This window comes from Delphinus delphis, chromosome 17 (genome assembly GCF_949987515.2).
Source record: "Delphinus delphis chromosome 17, mDelDel1.2, whole genome shotgun sequence".
In the NCBI taxonomy this organism is placed as follows: Eukaryota; Metazoa; Chordata; class Mammalia; order Artiodactyla; family Delphinidae; genus Delphinus; species Delphinus delphis.
In genome coordinates this window covers 44848809-44871107 of record NC_082699.1, presented here as the reverse complement: position 1 = coordinate 44871107, position 22299 = coordinate 44848809, and the positions used below count along the sequence as shown (strand labels likewise).

The 22299-nt window shown below is 43.6% G+C and overlaps 1 protein-coding gene across 1 annotated transcript in view; it reads left to right on the top strand.

Moving 5' to 3' along the window:
- Positions 1 to 22299, top strand: part of SNX31 (sorting nexin 31) — a 62608-nt gene that overhangs the window by 27082 nt on the left and 13227 nt on the right. The window contains exons 6-10 of the mRNA XM_060035222.1: positions 3254 to 3344; positions 4307 to 4394; positions 7678 to 7747; positions 15949 to 16041; positions 19892 to 20095. Coding sequence (XP_059891205.1) covers positions 3254 to 3344; positions 4307 to 4394; positions 7678 to 7747; positions 15949 to 16041; positions 19892 to 20095 — 546 coding nt within the window. The remainder of the gene's footprint in view (positions 1 to 3253; positions 3345 to 4306; positions 4395 to 7677; positions 7748 to 15948; positions 16042 to 19891; positions 20096 to 22299) is intronic.

The window sequence follows — 22299 nt, the reverse complement described above, 5'->3', positions numbered from 1 at the left end:
CAGGAGCAAAATTTCCCAAGGCTGATATGAGGCAACCCTGGACTAACTCTCTATCATTTAAGAAAATTGCAATATTATCTGTTTTCTGTGAATTAGGCATTTACGGGAAATCAGCCTCTCAGTCCTTAAGTCTTGTCTTCCTGAGGCACACTTGTGGGGCTTTCCATCTTATATCCTCCAGTTCCATTTAGGTTGAATTTCTTTCACAAATTCTAATCCTCCAGAGAAACATTCAAGGGAGAATAAGAAGTTATAAACAGGAGGAAGTCGGAAAGTTTCTAGGACCTTTCCAAGGAGGGAAATTTCTCGTGCTAGGGTCCTGGTGTCTGCCGCCTTCTGAGCCGATGACCGGAAGTACTCCCTGCTGGGCTCCCAGCTCTTGATCCCGCCTCTACCTGACACTGTGGGACCTTCCTCCTGCATTATGGCTCCCCTTCCCAGCCTGGAGATCTGAGCCCACCTACGCCCTCCTGGTTGAGTCCCCAGATTAGGAAATACTCCTTCTCTAGATCTTGCTCTGCTCGAGAGTGATTATTTTGCACTTTTCTTCCTACTAAAGTCACTACATACACCCTTTTCTTGGCTCCAGGATTGTGACCTGGTTGCCCACTATCAGCAGCCACCTGGTTGCTGAGGCCATCCGTTGAGAAGTTACCCTGGGTCCTCCTCCTTCACCTCCCAAATCCGACTGACACTACATCCCAAGTCTCTCTCCTCTTCATCCCCACGCCCCTAGCCGCTCCCAAACTAATCTCCCTGCTTCCAGTCTTGCTAAGCTGTACTGATTTCTAGAATGATCTTTCTAGAAATTATCAAGGGCCCTTGATGCTTAACACTTGAGTGGATTTATACCAAGAGACCCCAAAACGCAGTTCCCTAAATTGCCCTCCCTGGACTTACAAAGTGGGAGATAGACACATAATAGAAAGAGGAGACAGTAATAGTGAGAGTAGGGACAACAAACTCAGGTACTCTGTGGCCAGGCAGGTAAGTCAGAGGTGCAGCTGTAGGATATAAGCTCATTTGGAAATGGTTGGGCCTACAGAGAACCGGAGAGCAGCTGCCCTGCCCAAGGACACCATTATTGACATGTTTTACACACACTGGGCTCGCCGGCCAAACTAGACATAACTGTAGCTGAAGTTGGCTGCTGGTGGGAGTAGGGGGTCTCCTATCTGCTGGGGTTAGGACAAGTCCCAGGTTCAAATTACAGAGCTGCTCCATGTGAGTTTGGGTAAGTTTTTTAATTTTTTGAAATGATGTCTAAGTAATTATAGCAAGAGCTCACAATCCATCAGCAGTGGCGAGTATGGTTCTTATCATTATTAGTATGATGTTAGAGGGAGTGCTGAATAAGTATTGAGTAGGGCAGTAAGTCTAGGGTTCCACAGTGCCACTTGTTTTGTCCAGTTCCCCTTGTAACTGATAGCAGAAGTTGAATGAGGTTCATTAACCTCAGAAAAATGTACTTCCCCTCTTCCATCACATTGGCTCGTGAGAAATTCAAATCCATAGCATGGACATCATTAGCACTGGAGGTAAAATGAAGTAAAGGAGTTTCTGTATAAGGTAAAGCGAGCACTTGGCCAGGCACAGATGTGAATTCTCTTCCAGGGCCTGGGAAATGCTCTAGCTGACATAAAAATGTAACGTACATTTTGTATTTAAAAATTATTGTCCGTATCTTCTCAAGCATACTTGTCACCATGCTCACTTTGCTTCTCCAGCCTTCCTGATGGGCTCTTTAAGGACCAGGAACAGACTAAAATCTCTTTTTTGCTTTCTGTGCATTTGTGCTAATGTAGTTGTATCGGTGGTGTTCGTGTTTTGAAGCATCATTGACATTTGCTAAGAAGGAAATACTATTGTGTCTCTTTTTGTACTGCTTTCTTGTCCTCGAAAGGTGTCTGTATTTATGTCTTTATAAATTATAGAAAGTGTCTCCGTTCCCACTCCTCTCTCTTCCTTGGCATGTAAGCTTGCTGTTTTCACTGAATGAGTCAGAGAAGAGAGAAATCTAATTTGAGTGGGCATGGGTTCATATTTACTCTAGGAGAAGATGACTTTGTAATCTGTTACCCCTGGGGCACACTCAGCCCCACACACAGAGGTGCCCTGTGTTTTGGTTCAGGGTTTTGCTTTGCTTTGTTTTTGTTTTTGTTTCGCAAGGGCATGGGGAAGAGAGTAAGGTAGAAAGGAGAATGGGGATAAACATTGAGGAAAAGTTGTGAAAAGTTCCCAGGCTCTTCTTTATTTTCAGAGCTATACTGAGAACACCTACTCATACCATCCACCTAATCAGACTGTCTCCCAAGGTAATTTACAGACCTCGGACAAGAAAGTTCCCCTTTCAGCCTCGTACAACTGCCACCTTGAGAACTTGGAGCCATGGTCAAAGGGTCAGCTCACGCACAGAGCCATACAGGTGGACCCCCGCGCAGAGGGTTGCAGAGGTGATCTAGCGAATTCAGACTAGGCATGCAAAGAAAACACCCAGAAACCCAGCCTTAAAGAGGGGGTGGGCTGGCAGAGCGGTGAGGGAAAGAGCCTGTGGAAGCATGAGTGTTCCTACTAAGGGAGGGTGAATGGATGTGAAATGTTCAGAGATTACAGCCTCATGACCAGTTGGTAAAAACGAAAACACTGGTGTTGAAATGAAAGCTGTTTGAGGTAAAGGTCAACGAGGAATATGAAATGAGGGCAGCCTGTGCCCGGGATCTGAGGTTTCACTGAGCAAAAGCCACACGAATTAGACTTGAGCATCACAGCAGACATCAGAGAGAAGCAGGCCTGGAGTGTCATAGGCGGACGTTAGCCTGTACACTTTTATATGCCAGCCAATGGTGGGGAACATCCCTTTTCCCAATATCTGGTAATCCAGCCCCCAGGGAAGGTAAATTGGAGTGTGGGCCCCAGGGGCAGGTATTACAGAAGGGCTGATGATCCTGGAGAATGGCTACTGCCCTCCAGTGGACAATAGAGCCCAAACCAATCTGGGAGATGAGTCCTTATCCCAGATGGGACAAACCAGTCTCAGCTGGGGCCAGTTCATGTCTATTGTTGGGGGGACTGATTATTATTTTTTTCACTGTAATTTTTTTAAATTTCTAAATTTTCTAAAATGAGTATATACCTTTTTTAGATTCGGGAAAGATTTCTCTTACTCTCCACTGGCCCCTTAAAGCTCTTTTTATTGATATTTACAGGCGGACACTCCTAACTTTTCCCTCCTTTTTCTCATCTTCGGTTAAAGGTGGTATCACACAAAATTGGACTGTGTCAGGAGCTGCTGGGATACTTTGGACTATTTCTCATTCGGTCTTACAAAGAGGGCAAGCTGTCTGGTAAGGAGAGCAGGAAATGCAGGCAGCCTGAGATGGGGTGGGCAGGTGTGGGCAGGCACTCAGCCAGGAGGTGCGGGGTTGCAGCTGAGCGGCCAGTCACCCCCCAGGGGAACGCCCCAGTGTGTGGTCTCTACTACGACTCTCGGCCCCCGAACCGGACATTTGGGGATGCGGGCTGTGCCTTTGTTCAAGGTGAGCTGGGGCTGAGCAGCTCCAGAGGGGCAGCGTGGTCAGGAAGAAGACATCAGTTCTCTCCAGTAACCACACTTCCTCTTGTGCCTCCTGAGCCCCAGCGCTGCTGTCCGGTGCACCTTTATCCCTGCACGCTGGGGGCTGCTCTCCAGTCACGCCACAACCCCCTTGTGGATGGAGTGCTGGACTCCGGGCATCAGCAGATCCCATCAGACCTTGTTAAGGAATATCTCCTTGTTAAGGAATATTTGCTATGAAATGTGGATGATATAAATAAGTTCTTAGGTTCTTTAAAAATACATACATGCAGTGAGATAGTGACCAATGACATTGTTTCATATAGCTTTTGCTTTTCTCTACAGTGCATTTCTAGATATTACAACTTTTTTTTGTTGTGAGATGGTATCAGCTGTCTTCAAGTAGTTTACATATGTCCTCAGAATCTGTGGGGAGGTGATCTGGAGGTGGAAGTTAGCTTGGCCACCAGGAGCTGTGCTGTGCTGGTGAAGGCACTGGACCTCTCTGAATCCCAGTTTCTTCATCTGTATCACAGTGAAAATGTCCCCTACTCAAGCCATTGGTCTTTTATGAGGATCAAATGCTACTTATTTTTTAAATGAACTTCAGAAAGTTAAAAATTACATATAAATATAAGACAGTATTAATTATTCTTCCAATAGTAATGCTCTATTTTATCATTTTAAAGCACTGCACTGTATGAAAACTATCTGTGCTGTTTCAACCAATAAGACTCTTTTCCCTTTCTCTAGTCATTAAAAAATTGGTGGACTTTGAACTCCCTTATGTTAGCCTTCGCAGTTCTGAAGTGGAAAACTTCAAGGTTGGACTCAGGAAGTGGTGAGTAAGCTTTTACTGTGACAGAAGGTTTCTCAGGATATCTTAGCTTTGCAGATCAGAGCTTGTCAGAATCTCCCACATCCAGCTCACAGCCTGACAGCTCCAGGGAGCTCAGGAGCTTGGGGAAGGTCCAGGAAAGCAATGAAGAGGAGAAAGGAGCGAATGAACCAGAACATTTGTCCTAAAGAACAGGATGTTGAGGATGACTTTCACTGGTCTAAAGTTAAAAGCTTGAGGGATATTATCATGAGGGTGGCAGCCATGAAGGTAAGGCTGTGGGTAGGGGGATTGGGGATTGGAGCAGGTAATGGTGAGGAATTATAGGTCGTGTGTTTGCTCTGGAATAGATGACTGACTGTATTTAATTGAAGGACTTTGTTGATGATTACAAGCAAGTCTGATTTATCTGTTGAACTGTGGTATTCCCTGAAGGCAAAGAGTGAGTGGACTCAGCTGATTTGCAGTGAATTTTTTTTTTTTTTTTTTGCCATGCCGCACAGCTTGTGGGATCCTAGTTCCCCGACCAAGGATTGAACCTACCCCCCCTCGGCGGTGAAAATGCAGAGTCTAAACACTGGACCCCCAGGGAATTCCCCCACAGTGAATTTGAACTCTACGTATTTGGTTTATATTCCTAAAGGATTCCAGCAATACATGCTTATTTACTAGAGCCAGACATATTTTCCTCGGTTGATAGGACACAATCTAGGAAAAAAATCTGCAGTATCTTTGCATAAAATACTTTTATTTCTGTCAGAAACAAGGGGTCCTCTGAAGAACAAACAAAATAACAATGGGGGAATGGGGGAATGAATCTGTAATTCCCAATGTTTATTACTGTGGCTGTATTGGATTGCTTCTTTGGCTCACTCTTTGCCCAGCCCAGTTAATCTGTAATCTGAACACAGAGGTTTTTAAAGAAAGGCATTTTGACATCGAGGAATAGTAGATATCTTGACCTTGTGATGCCTTGCTAGAGCTCCAGGCTGTGGCTTTGAATTTTGGAAGAAGATTCCCAGCAAGGCTAGAAGTTCATATACTGCTATTCAAAAGTGTTCTGAGAAATGGTCAAAACCTGTGGCATGGAGCCCTGAGAAGGGGAAAAGTTTGCAGTTCTGTCTGAGAGTTTAGAGAGTAGTTATTCTTCTGGAAGCTGCCCCTAATAACAGGTGACTAAGCATAGTTGTTCCTGGGATCTGAGTATGTGAACCGCAGGGTTTAGCTGAACTTTAGTCAAGTTATTCAAGCTCTCTAAGCCTCAGTTTCTTCATCTGTAAAATGGGAAATAATATAATAGGGTCTATCTCATAGGATTATAGTGAGAGTTAAATGAAGTAATCCTATATGCTCAATAACTTTTGGTCATGTTTATTACTGTTATATTGATGATAATTATGATGATAATAGTAACCACCACCACCCCCCAAATCCCTGGGTCTTAGACTGTTTTGTCCATGGGCTCTCCAGAGAACTTGAGATCAAAGAAGAGATGAGGATTCTGTCCCTCACCTCGAAGCTTGAATTGGAAATTGGGCTTTGCCTATGTCTTCATTAGATAGATAACTTCTGGATCATAAGTGCAAGACAAAATGTCTACCCCATCACCAGCCTGTATCTCAGATCCGGGCAGGTTGCCTTTGCTCCTGGGGACTGGGAGGAAAGGAGGTCCCACTTCAGCTGTTAGAGCTGAGGATGAGGTCACTGGAAGGGGAGAGCCTGGAGAAAGGATCACGCAGGTGCCTGGCCCCCTGTCCAGAGTGAGGTCTTATTGGGTTGGAGCAGGGAGGCTCGCTTGACTAACACTAGCTGTGGGATTCCCAGCTGGAGAGGCCTCGCAGTGAGACCTAGTCAAGTTTTAGGGATTTTTCTCTGTCTGTGAATTCCCTGGTGCATCTCTCCAAAGATGCTATAGTTCCTTCCAGACCAGAGGGTACCTGCCCCCGCCTCGCAGGGCTGCAGTCTGGGGTGGGTCTGGGAGTTCTCCAACTCTGGTGCAACAGTGGCTATTCTCTGCCACACAGGGCACCTGGGGAGAAGGGGTGAAATAGCTAAGTGGAATACAGGGAGGAATACTTCAGCTTCTCCTCCCCAGCCCCTAGAATGAAGCTGATCTTCAAGCGACATTTTCATCCTTTTCCTGGTCTGTGCCAATCCCACTGTCTCTGCCCCCTCCACTGCTGAGTGCCCTGATTCTGCTCACCTGTGCCTTCATACTGGTGATAGACCAGCCCCGGCACACCCTCTCTTGGTGGTTTCTGTCGGTCCTTAGCATGCCACTGGGCTCACACAGTACGTGTAACTTCACTCTTCATGCTGACGACTCTAGAGTTGTTAGACAGACATGAGGCCCTGCTATTTGCAAGTCCCTTTGCCAAGGTCCAGAGGGGCAAGTCTGAATAGAACCCAGCACTGATCTAAGGGGTCTTCACACGTGGTGTCAAGATCAGCTTGATCAGAGCAGCAATCAGGATAAACTCAGCGTGCTGAGGAAGCACGGGGCGGGGGGGGGGGGGGGGGGGGCGGGGTTTGCTAACACAGACTTGAGGAGGAGGGACCAGAGGAGGGCACATGAGGATGAAGCTTGTGGGAGAGGCGGGTAAGGCTGGGAAGCAGGCTGCTGAGGCGGGTGGTCTTCGGGGTGGAGGGAGAGAAGAGAAAACAGGGTTGGAATGTAGAGTGTGGGGGAGGGGAGAGAGGCCAGAGATGTAACTGGAAATGACATTGGGGTCTTGGGAGCAACCAGGATAAATGCTCTAACTCCTGGGACTATGAGAGTCTGAAAAGTTACTTGGGAAAGACCACTCCAGTTAGAATGTGGAGTGTGGGACTGAGGGAACACAACCAAGGCAGAAAGTCTGGTGAGGAGGTCACCGGAGCAGCTCAGGCAAGAGATGACGTGGCCTGGGCACCGAGCAGTGATATAGATGTGGGTACAGGGCAGATCGTTATGCCAGGAATTGCGGGTGGGGAGAGGGCGTGAAGACTTGGTGGCCAAGAGGGGAGCTGGGTGCGAACAGTGATGTGCACCATTCCCTTCAAGATTTTTTTTTTTTTTTTGCATTTCTATTCTCAGAGCCCACCCGGTAAGCTTACAATATGAGGACGATAGGAAACAGAAGAGATGGGAGGACAGTTGAAGACTAGGCAAGCAGAGGGTTGTGGCTCTGCTAGAAGAGGGGGCCTTGGTTTAGGGCGTCGAGGACCACCACTTCAGAGAGCATGTACTCCCAGGTGTGCCCATTAGCCGTGTCATGAATTAACTGAACGCTCCTGAATCATGCAGGTACCTGGACCCATCCCTCGACTCCAGGCTGATGGACTGCAGAGCCGCTGTAGATTTGATCTACATGCAGGTGAGGCGAACCAAGAGCTATCAGAACACCAGATACTATAGGCCTTTTGAGTTTGAAAACATTACAGAACCCGTGTGGCAGTTCAGAATTCTACCTCCATACCTAGAAGAGGCAAATTCATATAAACAGAAAGTAGAATAGAGGTTACACGGGGCTGGGAGAAGGGGAGGTGTTATTGTTTAATGGGTATAGAATTTTTGCTAGGGATGATGAAAAAGTTTTAGGTATAGAGAGTGGTGATGGTTACACAACATTGTCAGTGTTTTTAGTGCCACTGAATTGTATAGCTATAGATGGTTAGAATGATAAATGTTATGTATATTTTAACCACAGTAACTGAATAAATGGAATATAAATAGATGAATATTCTTAAAGGAGTAGAGTTTAGAGGGAAAAGAATTCTACCCCATTCTAACAATCTCTCCGAAGCGGCAGCTGATACTCCATCACCTAGGCTAATTTACATGAGAAGGGAAAGGATATCCCTGCTAATTTAAAGTCACGCATGGTCCCTAAATCTCACTTTAGCATAATCTTCTTTTTCCCTAAACCAACAAGTAGCGTACCCGCCCCCGGGGCCAGCCTCATGGGCAAATGGCCTGTGGGGCTGCACTGCCCCTGCCCTCCGTGCTCAGACGGCCCCAGGCTTGTTGAATGCTCTGCTGTCACATCTTGAAATTCTTAATTTTTTAACAAGGGACCCTGCATTTTCATTTCGTACTAGGCCCTGCAAATTATGTAGTCGGTCCTGCCTTACCCCTGCCCCTCAGTCTCCAGAAAAGTAAATTTAGAGTTTGGCCTCCTTTCCTTGCCCGACTTAATGTGGTGAAGGCTCTGCTCAGCCGTGCTCAGCAGAGGCTGCTTCTGTGTTGCACCACTGGTTACCCCCATCTCAGCTCCTGCCTGCTTCCTCAGCTCCCCGCCACTCTTCACCCTCATGAGGCAGCATCTTCGGAGGCCTGATTCTTTCCCAGGCCTGGTTTGCCAGTTGTGGGAGGGAGGTTTAGAAACTTCTTTTAAGGTGTTCCATGAGGTTATCCCTCAGTTTGTTCTCAAGCAGCAGAATGGTGGGTCAAACTCCTGGCCTGTTTAAACCCTCCCACGGTTTTCTATTCCCTCAGACTAAACCCCACATGCTGACGTACTTGCTTTATCTTCTCCTTAGCATTTCCACCATTCCACTATATATAACATTTTTGTTTACTGTCTCTGTCCCTACTAGAATGATTTCTCCATGAAATTGGGAATTTATTTTGTTCACTGCTGTATCTCCAGAAACTAGAACTATTCCCAGCATGACCTTAGCATTAAGCCTCCTGGGGGGCCCCTCATAGTACTAACTGTTTTAAATGCATTGTTTCATTTAAGCTTCATAATAATTCTGTCAGGCAGTTGGTACCATCTGCATTTTTAAGAAAAAGAAAAAATAACGTTTGCTGACAAAGGATTGAGTAGGCTTAGACGTGGAGGATTTAGAAAAGGGATTTAACACATTTGCAGGTGGCTTTTATGTAGTGCAGTTCTAAGCTGCTGTACTCTGTGGCTTTTCATAAACTAAGGAGGTAAAATTGAAGAGAGGGGAGAAGTGTCGGGTCAGACATTACTTTTAATGAGCTTTGCAAGGGGACAAGGAAACATTGATAGAACCTCCTGCAGTACTTTGGTTGTAGCAAAAAAGTGAAAGGCTGGATTTTGATGCTTTGGTTTACGAAAGAGCATAGAAGAGGAAAAGCACTTACTTCCTTAGGTGACTTCTGGTTTTGTTTTAAGCAATTACATTGCTTTAATTGGATTATTTTAAGCAAGTCTTTATTTTGGAGTCATTTGTTATGCAGCAATAGCTAACTGATACATAGCTGTTCATACTGTTTTCCCTTTAGTTGGATTAGGTGTGTTGTTGACATATGTGTTGAGTCTAATTGTCATTTAAACTTACTTCATAGGGTATGATTCTGCATGGAATGGGAGTTATTGCTTACACAGAGAGGCAAAGAGTGGGTGGCAGTGTTCCCTTTTATACTGGAAAAGCAAATGTTCATCTTTGAAGAAATGACCGCAGTTCCATGTTTCACATTTTCTTGCAAAGCAACAACCAGGTGCTTTTTCTTCCCAGAGAGAGGAAACTGATCCGTTTTATACCAAGATTAAGCAAAAGGACTGCCTAGCACAGGCTGAGTAGTGCTGCTGAAGGGGAGAGAATTTGCCACATGCCTCAGAAGAAATGAAAGCAATTACCAGCCGGGAGAGACTGGCATGAGCAGTTCATGCACTGCACAGGACTGCCACATGGCACTGTGTTATAATTCAATTGGCAGTGTTTTTTCTTAGCGTCACACAAGACCATTGTATTGTAAAATCAACGTAATCGTCAGCTTGACAAAATAGAGCATGATTTGTGTATATATCTCCCCCACTAGACCACCAACTCCACACAGGGACCCTGGCTTTTTCAGCACAGGGCAGAGAACCTGGGTATGTGACTGAACAGACACAGCAGACCCCAGCAGCCAGAATGTCACAGGACTCACAACCTTAACACACATTTCTCCTTAGGTGATTTTTTAAGAGACCAAGACCATCTAGTAAATGATTTCCACAAAAATCTTCTAAATTCTAAGAAGGCAAATCAAAATATCACTTATGAAATAGTTAATGTTCACTATGGTATTTTTTATGGCTAGGATATAGTTTTGAGCTCGTTTCATATCCCACTTTGATCCATGTATACCCATGTTCAGTGTACTTACACCCCTGTTACATGAGCTGGAACATAATTTACCATTTTAAATGTTTACTGAGGCTCTGCGCCACTGTATTCTTGCTGTTATTATGATACATTATTAGTGTCTGGTTTATTTGCCAGCACATCCTTCATTGAGAATGCATCACCTAATTCTAATATTGTTTCTGTGGCATGGTTTCCAGGGATACAGAGTAGTGAGAATTAGAACTGCTAGCATCATAATACGATATTTACCTGTCTTCATTAAGGAGTTGTAAACCAGAGAGATATCGATGGTGTCTCCTCCTCTCATAGCTGGGGGAAAGATGGCTTCATGGAAAGCACACTGAATTGTAGTTTCAAAAACGCATTCTATCCCTTGCTCTGTCACTGGCTCTCTCTCTCTCTGGGTGACCTGTCACTGGCTCTCTCTCTCTGGGTGACCTTGGTACAGTCACTTCATCCTTCTAGAACTGGAACTACAATTTCTCCCTGTGAAGCGATGAGGCTGAACTAATAGTCTCTAAGTAAGTTTTCTTCCAGCTTTAACAGACTGACATTCAAACCTTAGCTCTTTGCCTGGCAAAATCTTCAAAAAACTGTAGTTGATGTCATAATAACCTGTGCCATTATCATTCCTTGAATTCGAGCAGAGCCACTGAGAAATGGAAAGGGGGCCCCAGGCCAGCAGGAGGGAGGGAACCACAGTGCTGCCTCCTTTGGGAAGCCTACTTGCCTTCCCCCTCCCCACCCCCATGGTATTTTGTTCTGCCCTCCATTATGGTACCTGCACCTGGTATTGTGAATACTGGTTCACATAGTTATCTCCCTAGGTAGACACTGAATGGCCAAGGGCACAGACTGTGTCCTGGGTGCTTAGGATATGTGAGTGAGAAGCAATCATCCTTTTAAAAAGTTAATGGAGGGCTTCCCTGGTGGCGCAGTGGTTGAGAGTCCGCCTGCCGATGCAGGAGACACGGGTTCGTGCCCCGGTCTGGGAAGATCCCACATGCCGCGGAGCGGCTGGGCCCGTGAGCCATGGCCGCTGAGCCTGCGCGTCCGGAGCCTGTGCTCCGCAGCGGAAGAGGCCACAGCAGTGAGAAGCCCGCATACCGCAAAAAAAAAAAATAAAAAGTTAACGGAAAAATTTCTGAGGAGTTCTGATAAATAACAGTGCCATCATAATTAACCATTAAGGAATACTCTCAATATTTTTTAAAGCAAGCGTGTCCAGTGATGTCCCACAAGCCAAGTGGGCTCGCGCAAGGTGTTTCCTTCCTCCTTCTTTATAAAAAAAATTTTTTTAATTAATTAATTAATTAATTTTTGGCTGTGTTGGGTCTTCGTTTCTGTGCGAGGGCTTTCTCTAGTTGCGGCGAGCGGGGACCACTCTTCATCGCGGTGCGCGGGCCTCTCACTGTCCTGGCCTCTCTTGTTGCGGAGCACAGGCTCCAGACGCGCAGGCTCAGTAGTTGTGGCTCACAGGCCCAGTTGCTCCGCAGCATGTGGGATCCTCCGAGAGCAGGGCTCGAACCCGTGTCCCCTGCATTGGCAGGCAGATTCTCAACCACTGCGCCACCAGGAAAGCCCCTCTCTTTTAAAATTTGACATTTTAAACAAAATGGAAGATTGCGTATAAAAGTATAAGTTTCTGGATTTTCTAAAAAATACTGAAGGCTCAGTCAATTCTGGGCCTACATTCAGCAGGGCCACCACTGGCCCATTTACAATTTGTGCACATTAGGAAAAGGTGCCCCTTCCCGCAGGCAGGCCCAGCCCTGCATCAGGGCCCATGGTATGATACAGGGAGTGTGGGCTGACCACTAGCCTCCCAATACCCCCATGGCTCAGTGCCCTTGTATGGGCCCAATCTGCTCCCACATCCCTGGCCTTGCTCTGCTCAGCCTCAAACACCCAGAGCCAAGTGGCTGATGCCTTGTTTAAAAAGGCCTGCGCTCTCCACTTCTCCCTACAAAAGCCTCTGCAGAGGGCACTAGCGTATGTGTGATTGAAGCTCATGAAAACCTTGACTTACGTGATTTCACGCAATTTTAAAAATTAGGTTCCGCATGAGTCTCCATCAGCCAGTCTTCGGGGAACCATATAACTGAATAGAGACATTTATCTAAACTTGACTCTCTCATCGCCTGGAGTGAGGTACTGTAGATAATACAGTTGAGTGATGACTTCTGAAGTCATAATCAGGGGCAAAGGTTTTCAAAGGTATAAAACAAAAACAGTTATGTTACCTCTCCTGTAGGACATGTAAATCTCTGTGTTTGAGACTCCCAGATCTTCTAATGATGAATGATGTATCTTTGGTTAGTACTTACATACTAACCGCCACGATTGCTATTTGCCTTGTATTTTTAGCCACGTTTCTCTTTGACATCGTTGCCCTGTTCTAATCGTCCTTACAGGGCTCTAAGATCAAGTAGAATTCTGGAAAGAAAAAGGTGTTTTCTTCTTCATACCCATGCTGGTTCCATTCTGGTGTGGTATCTAGGTTCAGTTTTGAGAATAGTTGGCAATGAGGAGAAAGCCTTGGGGTGTGTAGCAGCCTACATGGTCAGAATTCAGTGTCTTGGGCAATAGGAGGAGGGATTGATGGAGTGGTCAGATCTGGGTTTTAATCCAACCCTTGCCACTTACTTACTGGGTTGTCTTGAAAGTCATAACCTCTCTGGACCTTGATTTTACCCATTTGTAAAATGGGGATAAATGTTCCTAACCCACAGAACAGTTTGGAAAAAGTCAATGAGAAAACTTATGTAAAACAGGTTCTCAACAAATAGTAGTTATTCTTCTTCTCCCTAAATCCATCTCCTTTCCTCCAACCTAAAGAACAACGTCAAAAATTTATTCAGCTTTTCTTTCTCCTGTTGGAGATAAGGCATAACCTGTCCTTCATTGATACGAGGGACATAACACATAGACTTACATTCAGACTAAGATATAAATAAGTGCTGATAATTGGCAAAGAATTGTTTGCAGTTTTGCTGTATGTAAGACACTGGACAAGATACACTGAGGTAAAGGACTCAGGCTCTTTCCTTGAGGTGTTAACAGCCTGAGGACCGCTGGAAAACTCTAAATTAAAGCATGATGGCAGCATAGCACAGGCTAAGTGTATGCAGCTGATGAGATGGAAAGCTGATCTCAGAGCCTGCCCTGGGGCCAGGCGGGATAAAGGGGTAAGGGAGGCTGGGTGCCAGGAAAAGAAGGGAAGAGTACAGAAGAAATTGCTGAGGGCTTAAGTTGTCTTCAGGTGATTTCTCTCTTTAAGACCAGTGTTGTTCTGCTTAAATCATCAGTGCAGATTAGGAAACAGAACTGAACAGCCCATCAGGGAGGTGGAGTTTGGGAACACTAGCTGGTGGCAGTTACCCAAAGCTGAGCAAAAAGGGCCTAACAGTATATTCATTTTTAATTGTTTTTCAATTGTAAGATTGTTTTCATCTTATAAAAATATGCAAATATGGAAGAGCTCAAAAACAAAAGTAAACACCATCCCAAATCTTAAATCGATCATACGTATAAACTCAACTTTTTTGATGTGTTTATTTCATATACTACATTTCGCTCATATGTACATCCATTTTCTTGACCCTAAGTGTGGATGCAAGGTCTTTTGGCTTTTGTTTTATATATATTTTTTGTTTTATAAAAATCAGGATCTGGGCTTCCCTGGTGGCGCAGTGGTTGAGAGTCCGCCTGCTGATGCAGGGGACACGGGTTCGTGCCCCGGTCCGGGAAGATCCCACATGCCGCGGAGCGGCTGGGCCCGTGAGCCATGGCCGCTGAGCCTGCGTGTCCGGAGCCTGTGCTCCGCAACGGGAGAGGCCACAACAGTGAGAGGCCTCCGTACCGAAAAAAAAAAAAAAAAAATCACGATCTACTACTATGCCCTTATTTTGTAACTTGACATTTTTTCATGTATCAATGCATCACAGACTTTCCTCATGTTGTTAAATATTCTATATAGTTTTAAATGACAGCATAAGCTATTATTTGGTTGTACCTAAACTCAATCACCTATTTTTGGGCATTTCATAATAGTACCTATTTCATAGGGTGGCTGTAAGGGTTGACATTTTTCTTTATGCAGGGGGGGCGGGGAGGAGCACTAAAATAATAGAAATTTATTCTATCACATTTCCATAGGCCAGAAGCCTGAAATCAAGGTGCTGGCAGGACCATGCTCCCCCTCAGGGTGCTGAAGAAGTTTCTGTTCCTTGCCTCTTCCATCTTCTGGTGGCTCTGAGCAATCCTTGGCTGGAATACTACTCAGCCATGAAAAAGATGAAATCCTGCCATTTGTGACAACATGGATGGACATGTTGTATTTCACTCAGTATTTTGCTGAGTGAAATAAGTCAGATGGAGAAAGACAAATGCCATATGATTTCACTGAAATATAAATGAAATAATCAATAAATAATATGATAAAATAAATGAACAAACCAAACCAAACAAAAACACATGCATAGATACCGAGAACAAATTAGTAGTTACCAGAGGGGAAGGGGGTGGGATTGACTTTTGTTTTAGAGCAATTAGAACATTGCCTGACACATAGTAAGCACTATACATGTGTTTGCCACTATTAATAGCTGGAAAATTTTCAGTATTACAAACAATAGTAGTAATAGCCTTATCAGTACATTTTCCCCACGTCTATGTTTGTCATGCCTATAGGTGGTTTTAGATTTATATGCCAAGTCACCTCCATAAAATTTTACCAGTTTAAATTGCATCAGATCTATATGAAACTTCCTGTTTCTCCAAACCCTTGCCAACTCTGAATATTATATATATGTTTTGTCTTTGCCAATTTGAGAGGCAAACAGATTCTTTGACTACTAGTGAGGTTCAAGCTATATTTGTCATTTGGAATTCCTTTTTATTAATTGCTGATACGTATCCTTTGTCCATTTTCCTATTAGGGATGTTTACATTTTTACTGTTGGTTTACATAAATAAGATCAAGTCTTTGCCACATATGATGTAGTCATTTCCCTTGGTTTGCCATTTGCTTCTTAGTTTTGTTCTTGGTGGTTTTAGATACAGAAGTTTTTATATTTTTATGTAATTATACATTCATTTATATGACATTTTATCTTTGTATCTTAGAAAGGTATTTCCTAGCACAAGATCAGATAAAAATACCTTTTATTTTCTTCTGGTTCTTTTATGGTTTTTACATTCGAATCTTTAACCTATCTGTGTTTATTGGATTGGGTGGTGTGGGGAAAGAGCAAATTTTATTTTCTTTCCTAAGTGCTACCACTTGTCCCCAAACCATTGAGAAATTGCTTCCCATATCCAACTAATTTAAAAAGTAACCTTTATAACATGCTAAATCCTTATATGTGTCCACTTGGGTCTGTTTTTATAGCCTTTCATACACGAGTATGTTTTTGTCAGATTAATTCATTTCTGTTAATTTTGCTAATTTTACAACTTATATTGTTTTAAGGCAATACAGGACATTGAAAAAGAATGGGCCAAACCCACAGAGGTGCAGAGGCAGAAATTAGAGGCTCTCCAGAAAGAAGACAACCAAGCTAAGGTGAATGAAATATTGCACCAAGAGAAATCCCTTGGAAGGTAGTTAAAGAAACAGACTGGAATTGAGCTGTTTCTGTAATTTATAAACCCGTGAAGCACTAAAAATGGGGCCTTTTTAAAAATGAGAATACCTTCATTGATTTTTCTTTTCATAAAATTAATAAAGGCTTATTGTTTAAAGATTCTAAAAAATACAGACAGTATATTGTGAGTCCTTTGCCAGGTTCATTAATATAGACCTTTAATATCATTTTTAATGACACAGAGTATTCCATTTTATAGTTATGTTATCATTTAGCCAACCGATTTCCCATTATCGGAAGTCAGGTTGTTTCCAGGATTTGCCGCTATAAATCACGTTGGCAGCAAACACCATGAGGCCCAGGGCTGAGTCTAATTTATACATACTCTGTGTGTTCCCAACACCTGGTACGGTTCCTGGCTGAAAGTCCCTGAACACAGCAGCCAACATCCTCTGTCTTTGAATACATGTTCTATTGTTCTTTAGGATATATTTCTAAATGTCCATTTTAAAAACTTCCATAAATATGGTACCAACTCACATTCCCCCAAGCAGTGTATACAAGTCTGACAAGTCATATTTTAACAGAAGAAATGGCCTTTGCTTCATTGTGTTGTCTTTTTTTTTTTTATCCTTTATACTTAACCAGTGTTCGCCACCAAAGCACTGATTTTTGAAGAAAATGCCAACAAATTTAGAGGACTCATTTATACTTAGGTTGATATAGAAAGTAATTCTTCAAAATCTACCATGAGAATTTTAATGATGAGCTGCAAAAAAGAAAAAGCATACACTGCCATGATTTAGTATTTCCCCCCTTAGTATTCCACCCCAGCTTCGTCTGAGAAATTTTGAAGTTCAGTTTCTCTGTGTATTTGTAAATTTTTATAATTACAGCTTCTATTTTGATGGACAGCATATTGCTACTACTTCGGATACAGTTACCAATTCTAAGGACACTTCTGCTCTATAAACTTCTTAATTTAGTAAGAATGCCGTTTTTAACCATGCTGCTTTGCTCTACCAAAATTTGTATTTTTGCCACAAAACAAATTTTCTTTTCTTTAAAAATGTTTTACTTATTTATTTATTTGGCTGCGTTGGGTCTTCATTGCTGTGCGTGGGCTTTCTTCTGGTTGTGAGTGGGGCCTGCTCTTCCTTGCGGTGTGCAGGCTTCTCATTACGGTGGCTTCTCTTGCTGCGGAGCATGGGCTCTGCTGCGGGCTTCAGTAGTTGTGGCTCGTGGGCTCTAGAGCGCAGGCTCAGTAGTTGCGGCACACGGGCTTAGTTGCTCCGTGGCATGTGGGATCTTCCTGGACCAGGGCTCGAACCCGTGTCCCCTGCATTGGCAGGCGGATTCTTAACCATGGCGCTACCAGGGAAGCCCTAAATTTTATTTTCTATGTTGAATGTTTTACCTGATTTTATCATAATATTTTGATAGTGGTCTTTAAAAACCTCACTTTGAGTGTATGAATTTAGTCCTCTAAATTTTCTTTGCATTTTGTTCAAAATCAATGCTTTAGTGGTTGGCCAAATAAAAGAATAAAAAAAGATAACACAATGAAGCAGAGGCCATTTCTTTTGTTAAAATACGTCTTGTTTGTCAGACTCGTCTATACCGCTTTGGGACAGGGTATGTGTGGGGTTATTTTCATTTGAAAAAATATTGAACCATTATTCAAGTTAACAAATGATTTTCTCTTGAAGCATCTGAGAATACTGCTATAAAACCAGCATTATTTAAGTGTTTGTGAAGTTCTGCTAATGGAGTGAACACATTAACAACTATTGCTTAATTTTATGCACATGTACAAGAAAACTTGGAATTGAAAATGAGTGAAATTAATCTAAAGAAGCAGTCATTTGATCTAAACCAGAGAGAGGCTAACTATGGCCCATGGGCCACTGTTTGTGTAAATGAAGTGCACGGGCACACAGCCACGCTCATTCATGCATGTATCGTCAAAGGCTGCCTTTGTGCTAGAGTGGAGGAGGTTAGTAGCTGCGATAGAGATCATATGCCCCACAATTGAAAATATTTACTACGTGGCTCTGCAGAAAAGTTTACCAGGGCTTCCCTGGTGGCACAGTGGTTAAGAATCCACCTGCCAATTCTGGGGACATGGGTTCAAACCCTGGTCCGAGAAGATCCTGCATGCCGCCGAGCAACTAAACCCTGTGCCACAACTACTGAGCCTGAGCTCTAGAGCCTGTGAGCCACAACTACTGAGCCCATGTGCCACAGCTACTGAAGCCCGGGCGCCTAGAGCCTGTGCTCCACAATAAGAGAAGCCACTGCAATGAGAAGCCGGCACCACAATGAAGAGCAGCCCCCGCTCGCCACAACTAGAGAAAGCCTGTGTGCAGCAATGAACACCCCATGCAGCCAAAAATAAATAAATAAATAAACTTAAAAAAAAAAAATAGTTTGCCAAACCCTGATCTAAATGAAAATACATAACCATACCTTCAGCAGTTACACATGTTAAATTATCTTTTTAAGGCTTTTTTTTGGGGGGCCACGCAATGCAACATGCGAGATCTTAGTTCCCAGACCAGGGATCAAACCCATGCCCCCTGCACTGGGAGCACAGAGTCTTAACCACTGGACCGCCAGGGAAGTCCCTTTAAAGTACTTCTTAAAACAACTAATTTTCAGGAATTCCCTGGCGGTCCAGTGGGTAGGACTCTATGCTTTCACTGCCGTGGCCCATGTTCAACCCCTGGTTGGGGAACTAAGATCCTGCAAGCTGTGTGCCACAGCCAAAAACAAAAACAGAACTAATTTTCAACGGATAATCCATTAAGATTTCTGTCCTCTGGTTTTCACACAGTCAGTAATATCAGTGCACCTCCTTTGAATGGCAAACGCCAGCCAGCATTTTGAGCATAGTACTTATTCATCAACAACTTTCTTGAGAAATGAAGCTTAACTTTTAATTAAACAAATACTTTCATCTCTTTTAGAGCATTGCAGCCAAGAGTTTATTACAAATTTTTTAAGTGTTACCAAAGAATAAATTAAATTTATTTTAATTTAAATTAATTAAATTAAAGATTTATACCATATAATAAAAAAGAACTTTTGTAGTAAAAGCCATGAAACTATTCTAAATGCTCTGCGGCAAGATTGCTCAGCCCCGGTCCCCACCCACACAGGTAGGTAGCATCTACTTACAACCTGTCATTTCTGTCGTTGCCCACTGACCCAAAGGGAGGCCCGGCAGCTTAACGCATCTCCTAAGCTGAATGCATGGGCTTCAGCACAATGAGCTGGTCCAACATGTGGCCGGGAGGGACAGTAGCCTGGAATCCTCTGCCACCTAGTAGCAAGAGTCAGCTGTCCCTCACCGCATTTGTCTCAGCAGGTTTCCCTTTAACAGAGAGCGCTCACCGCTCACGTAGTCCTTGAAAGGGAGGTGTAAGTTACCTTGCTTCAGGGAAGGATTGGGAGAAAGCCAGTTTGTCACTGGGTGGTCCTTCTGACTTAACCATGTGGTAAAGTGAGAACTACCTATTCATTCGATTTCCTTCTACTCTTTTCTTCCTTCTTCATTCACACATCGAATATTTTTATTTCCACTATGTCTGAGCACTGTAACAGGAGCAGGGAGACAGTGGTCAACGAGGCAGGACACACCATGAACATGCGCAGCGTTGCACAAGGGGCATTGTCTTCATTTGTATCGTCCAGAAGAAAAAGGTGCTTTCACTGTGACTCCATTCCATGTGTTGCATTAGAATGGTAGTAGCTTCTGACATGAGATTTTCATCTGCTTCAAGCAGTCTTTTGCTTCCTCCATCCCCCACCCCCCCTTTGGAGCAGTTTTTGGAGCTATCCCAAGAGGTGTGGCACTATGGATACGTGCAGCTGGATCCCTGTACCTGTGACTACCCAGAACCCGGCTGTGGGACCGTTCTTTCTGTTGGCAATAATGAGATCAGCTGCTGCATAACCCTGCCTGATAACCAGACCCAGGATGTCATTTTCCAGATGAACAGAGTGAAGTGCTGGCAGGTCACTTTCCTTGTGAGTATCTTGGCAGCTTGCCTTACCCATGATTTAAAGCCTACACCCATGATTTTAAAATCCTAGTGTTCTCGGATGACAACAGTGGTATTGGGGAAGCAGATTTGCCATTCGAATCAGTACCTTGAGTGGACTGGCATCTAAGCCACAATAAACATCACCTAGTGGTAAAAACCTGTCTATTATCTGGTACAAGTTCCCCACCCTTGCTGTAGAGACAACCGTCTTCCCACCTTCCACCTTCAGGCTTCTTTACTGCTTGAAGGGTGTTTAAAGTAATAACAACGAGTAGCAATAACAGGTACCATTTATTGAGCACTCAGTACGTTCTCAGTACCGACAAGATCTCTATGCTTGGAAACTGAGCGCTGCCCATCAGAGCAATTTTAAGGATCCCTGGCATCATACCTACCTTGCCATCTCCTCCCAAGAGAAACCCTTCTGATCAGACTTATTGAGTGCCTACTTTGTACCAGGTGCTGTGCTGGGCAATGCCACATCTGCTATTTAATTAAGTTCTTAAAAATAACCCAGTGAGCTAAGAGGGATTATCCCCTTTACACAGGCAATGGAGGTTAACTAGTAGAGGATGGATGCTACTAGAGCAACCATGATACCCAGTTGCTAAATCCATGAAACCCACAGGGATTTTTTAGCTGGCTTGGTACTAGGCCTGTCTGTGGCATTTGATACAGTCAACCACGTCTTCCTTTTCAAAACTTGCCCTGCTTCCTCCCCTAATTTTGTGGGCTGCCTCTCCCTCTGACTACTCCTGAAATGCTGGTGATTCCTGGGGTTCCATTTCTAGCATCTTTCCTCTACATATTCCCTGAAATCAATTACAGATGACTGGTTAAAAGTCCAGTATTTCCTACTGCATTCTTGACATCTTCACCAAGTGTTTCATAGACACCTCAAACTCAACCTTTCCCCAAACCAGACTCATCTTTTCCCTCTCATGCCCATCCTAAGGTTCTTCCTCCTGTGTTCCCTATCTTGATAAAGGGAACCTCTACCGCCACTCCTTAATTGCCAAACCAGCAATCTTGAAATAATCTCTGGCTTTTCTCTTACCTTACATGGTTTCTTTAAAAAAAAATTTTATTGAAGTATAGTTGATTTACAATGTTTCAGGTGTACAGCAAAGTGATACAGTTTCACATATATATATGTATATATTCTTTTTCAGATTCTATTCCATTATAGGTTATTATAAGATATTGAATATAGTTCCCTGTGCTATACAGTAGGTCCTTGTTGTTTATTTTACATATAGTAGTGTGTATCTGTTAATCCCAAATTCCTAATTTATCCTCCCCCCACCTTATATCTGATATAGAGACCTATCTATTCTATGACCCTGCTTTCCCTCAAAACTCTCCCTTTCTCTCTGCCCTCACAGCTTGGTCTCAACATTTCCTGCCTGGATGAAATCCACAGCCTCCTAACCCTTCTTTCTGCGCCACTCTTTCCCTCTGGGGGTCAGAAAAAAATATATCATATGATTTCAGTCTTTTTAAACTATGGGAACTTGTTTTGCAGCCCAAAGTTTGGTCTATCTTGAAATGTCCAATGTGCACTTGAAAAGAATGTAAATATATGCTGCCACTATTGGGTAGAAGAGTCTATAAATGTCAATTATGTCAAGCAGTTGATGGTGTTCAAATAACCTCTGTCCTTACACATTTCTCTCTACTTGTTCTGTCAGTTATTGTGAGGAGTGTTAAAATCTTCAACTATAATTGTAGATTTGTCCATTTCTTTGAGTTTTATCAGTTTTTTCTTTCTTTTCCTGCCTTCTTTTGACCGAGTGACTATTTTATGATTCTACTCATTTGCACCATTGGTTTTTTTTAGCTATACCTTTTAAATTTATGGTGATTTAAGAGTTTTTTTTTTTTTTTTTTGCGTTACGCGGGCCTCTCACCGTTGTGGCCTCTCCCACTGCGGAGCACAGGCTCCGCACGCGCAGGCTCAGTGGCCGTGGCTCCTGGGCCTAGCCGCTCCGTGGCACGTGGGATCCTCCTGGACTGGGCCACGAACCCATGTCCCCTGCATCGGCAGGCAGACTCCCAACCACTGTCCCACCAGGGAAGCCCCTAGAGATTTTAATATATATCTTTAATTTATTACAGTCTACTTTCAAATATTACACTATTTCACAAAAAGGGTAAAAACCTTACAACAGTGTACCTCTATTTGTC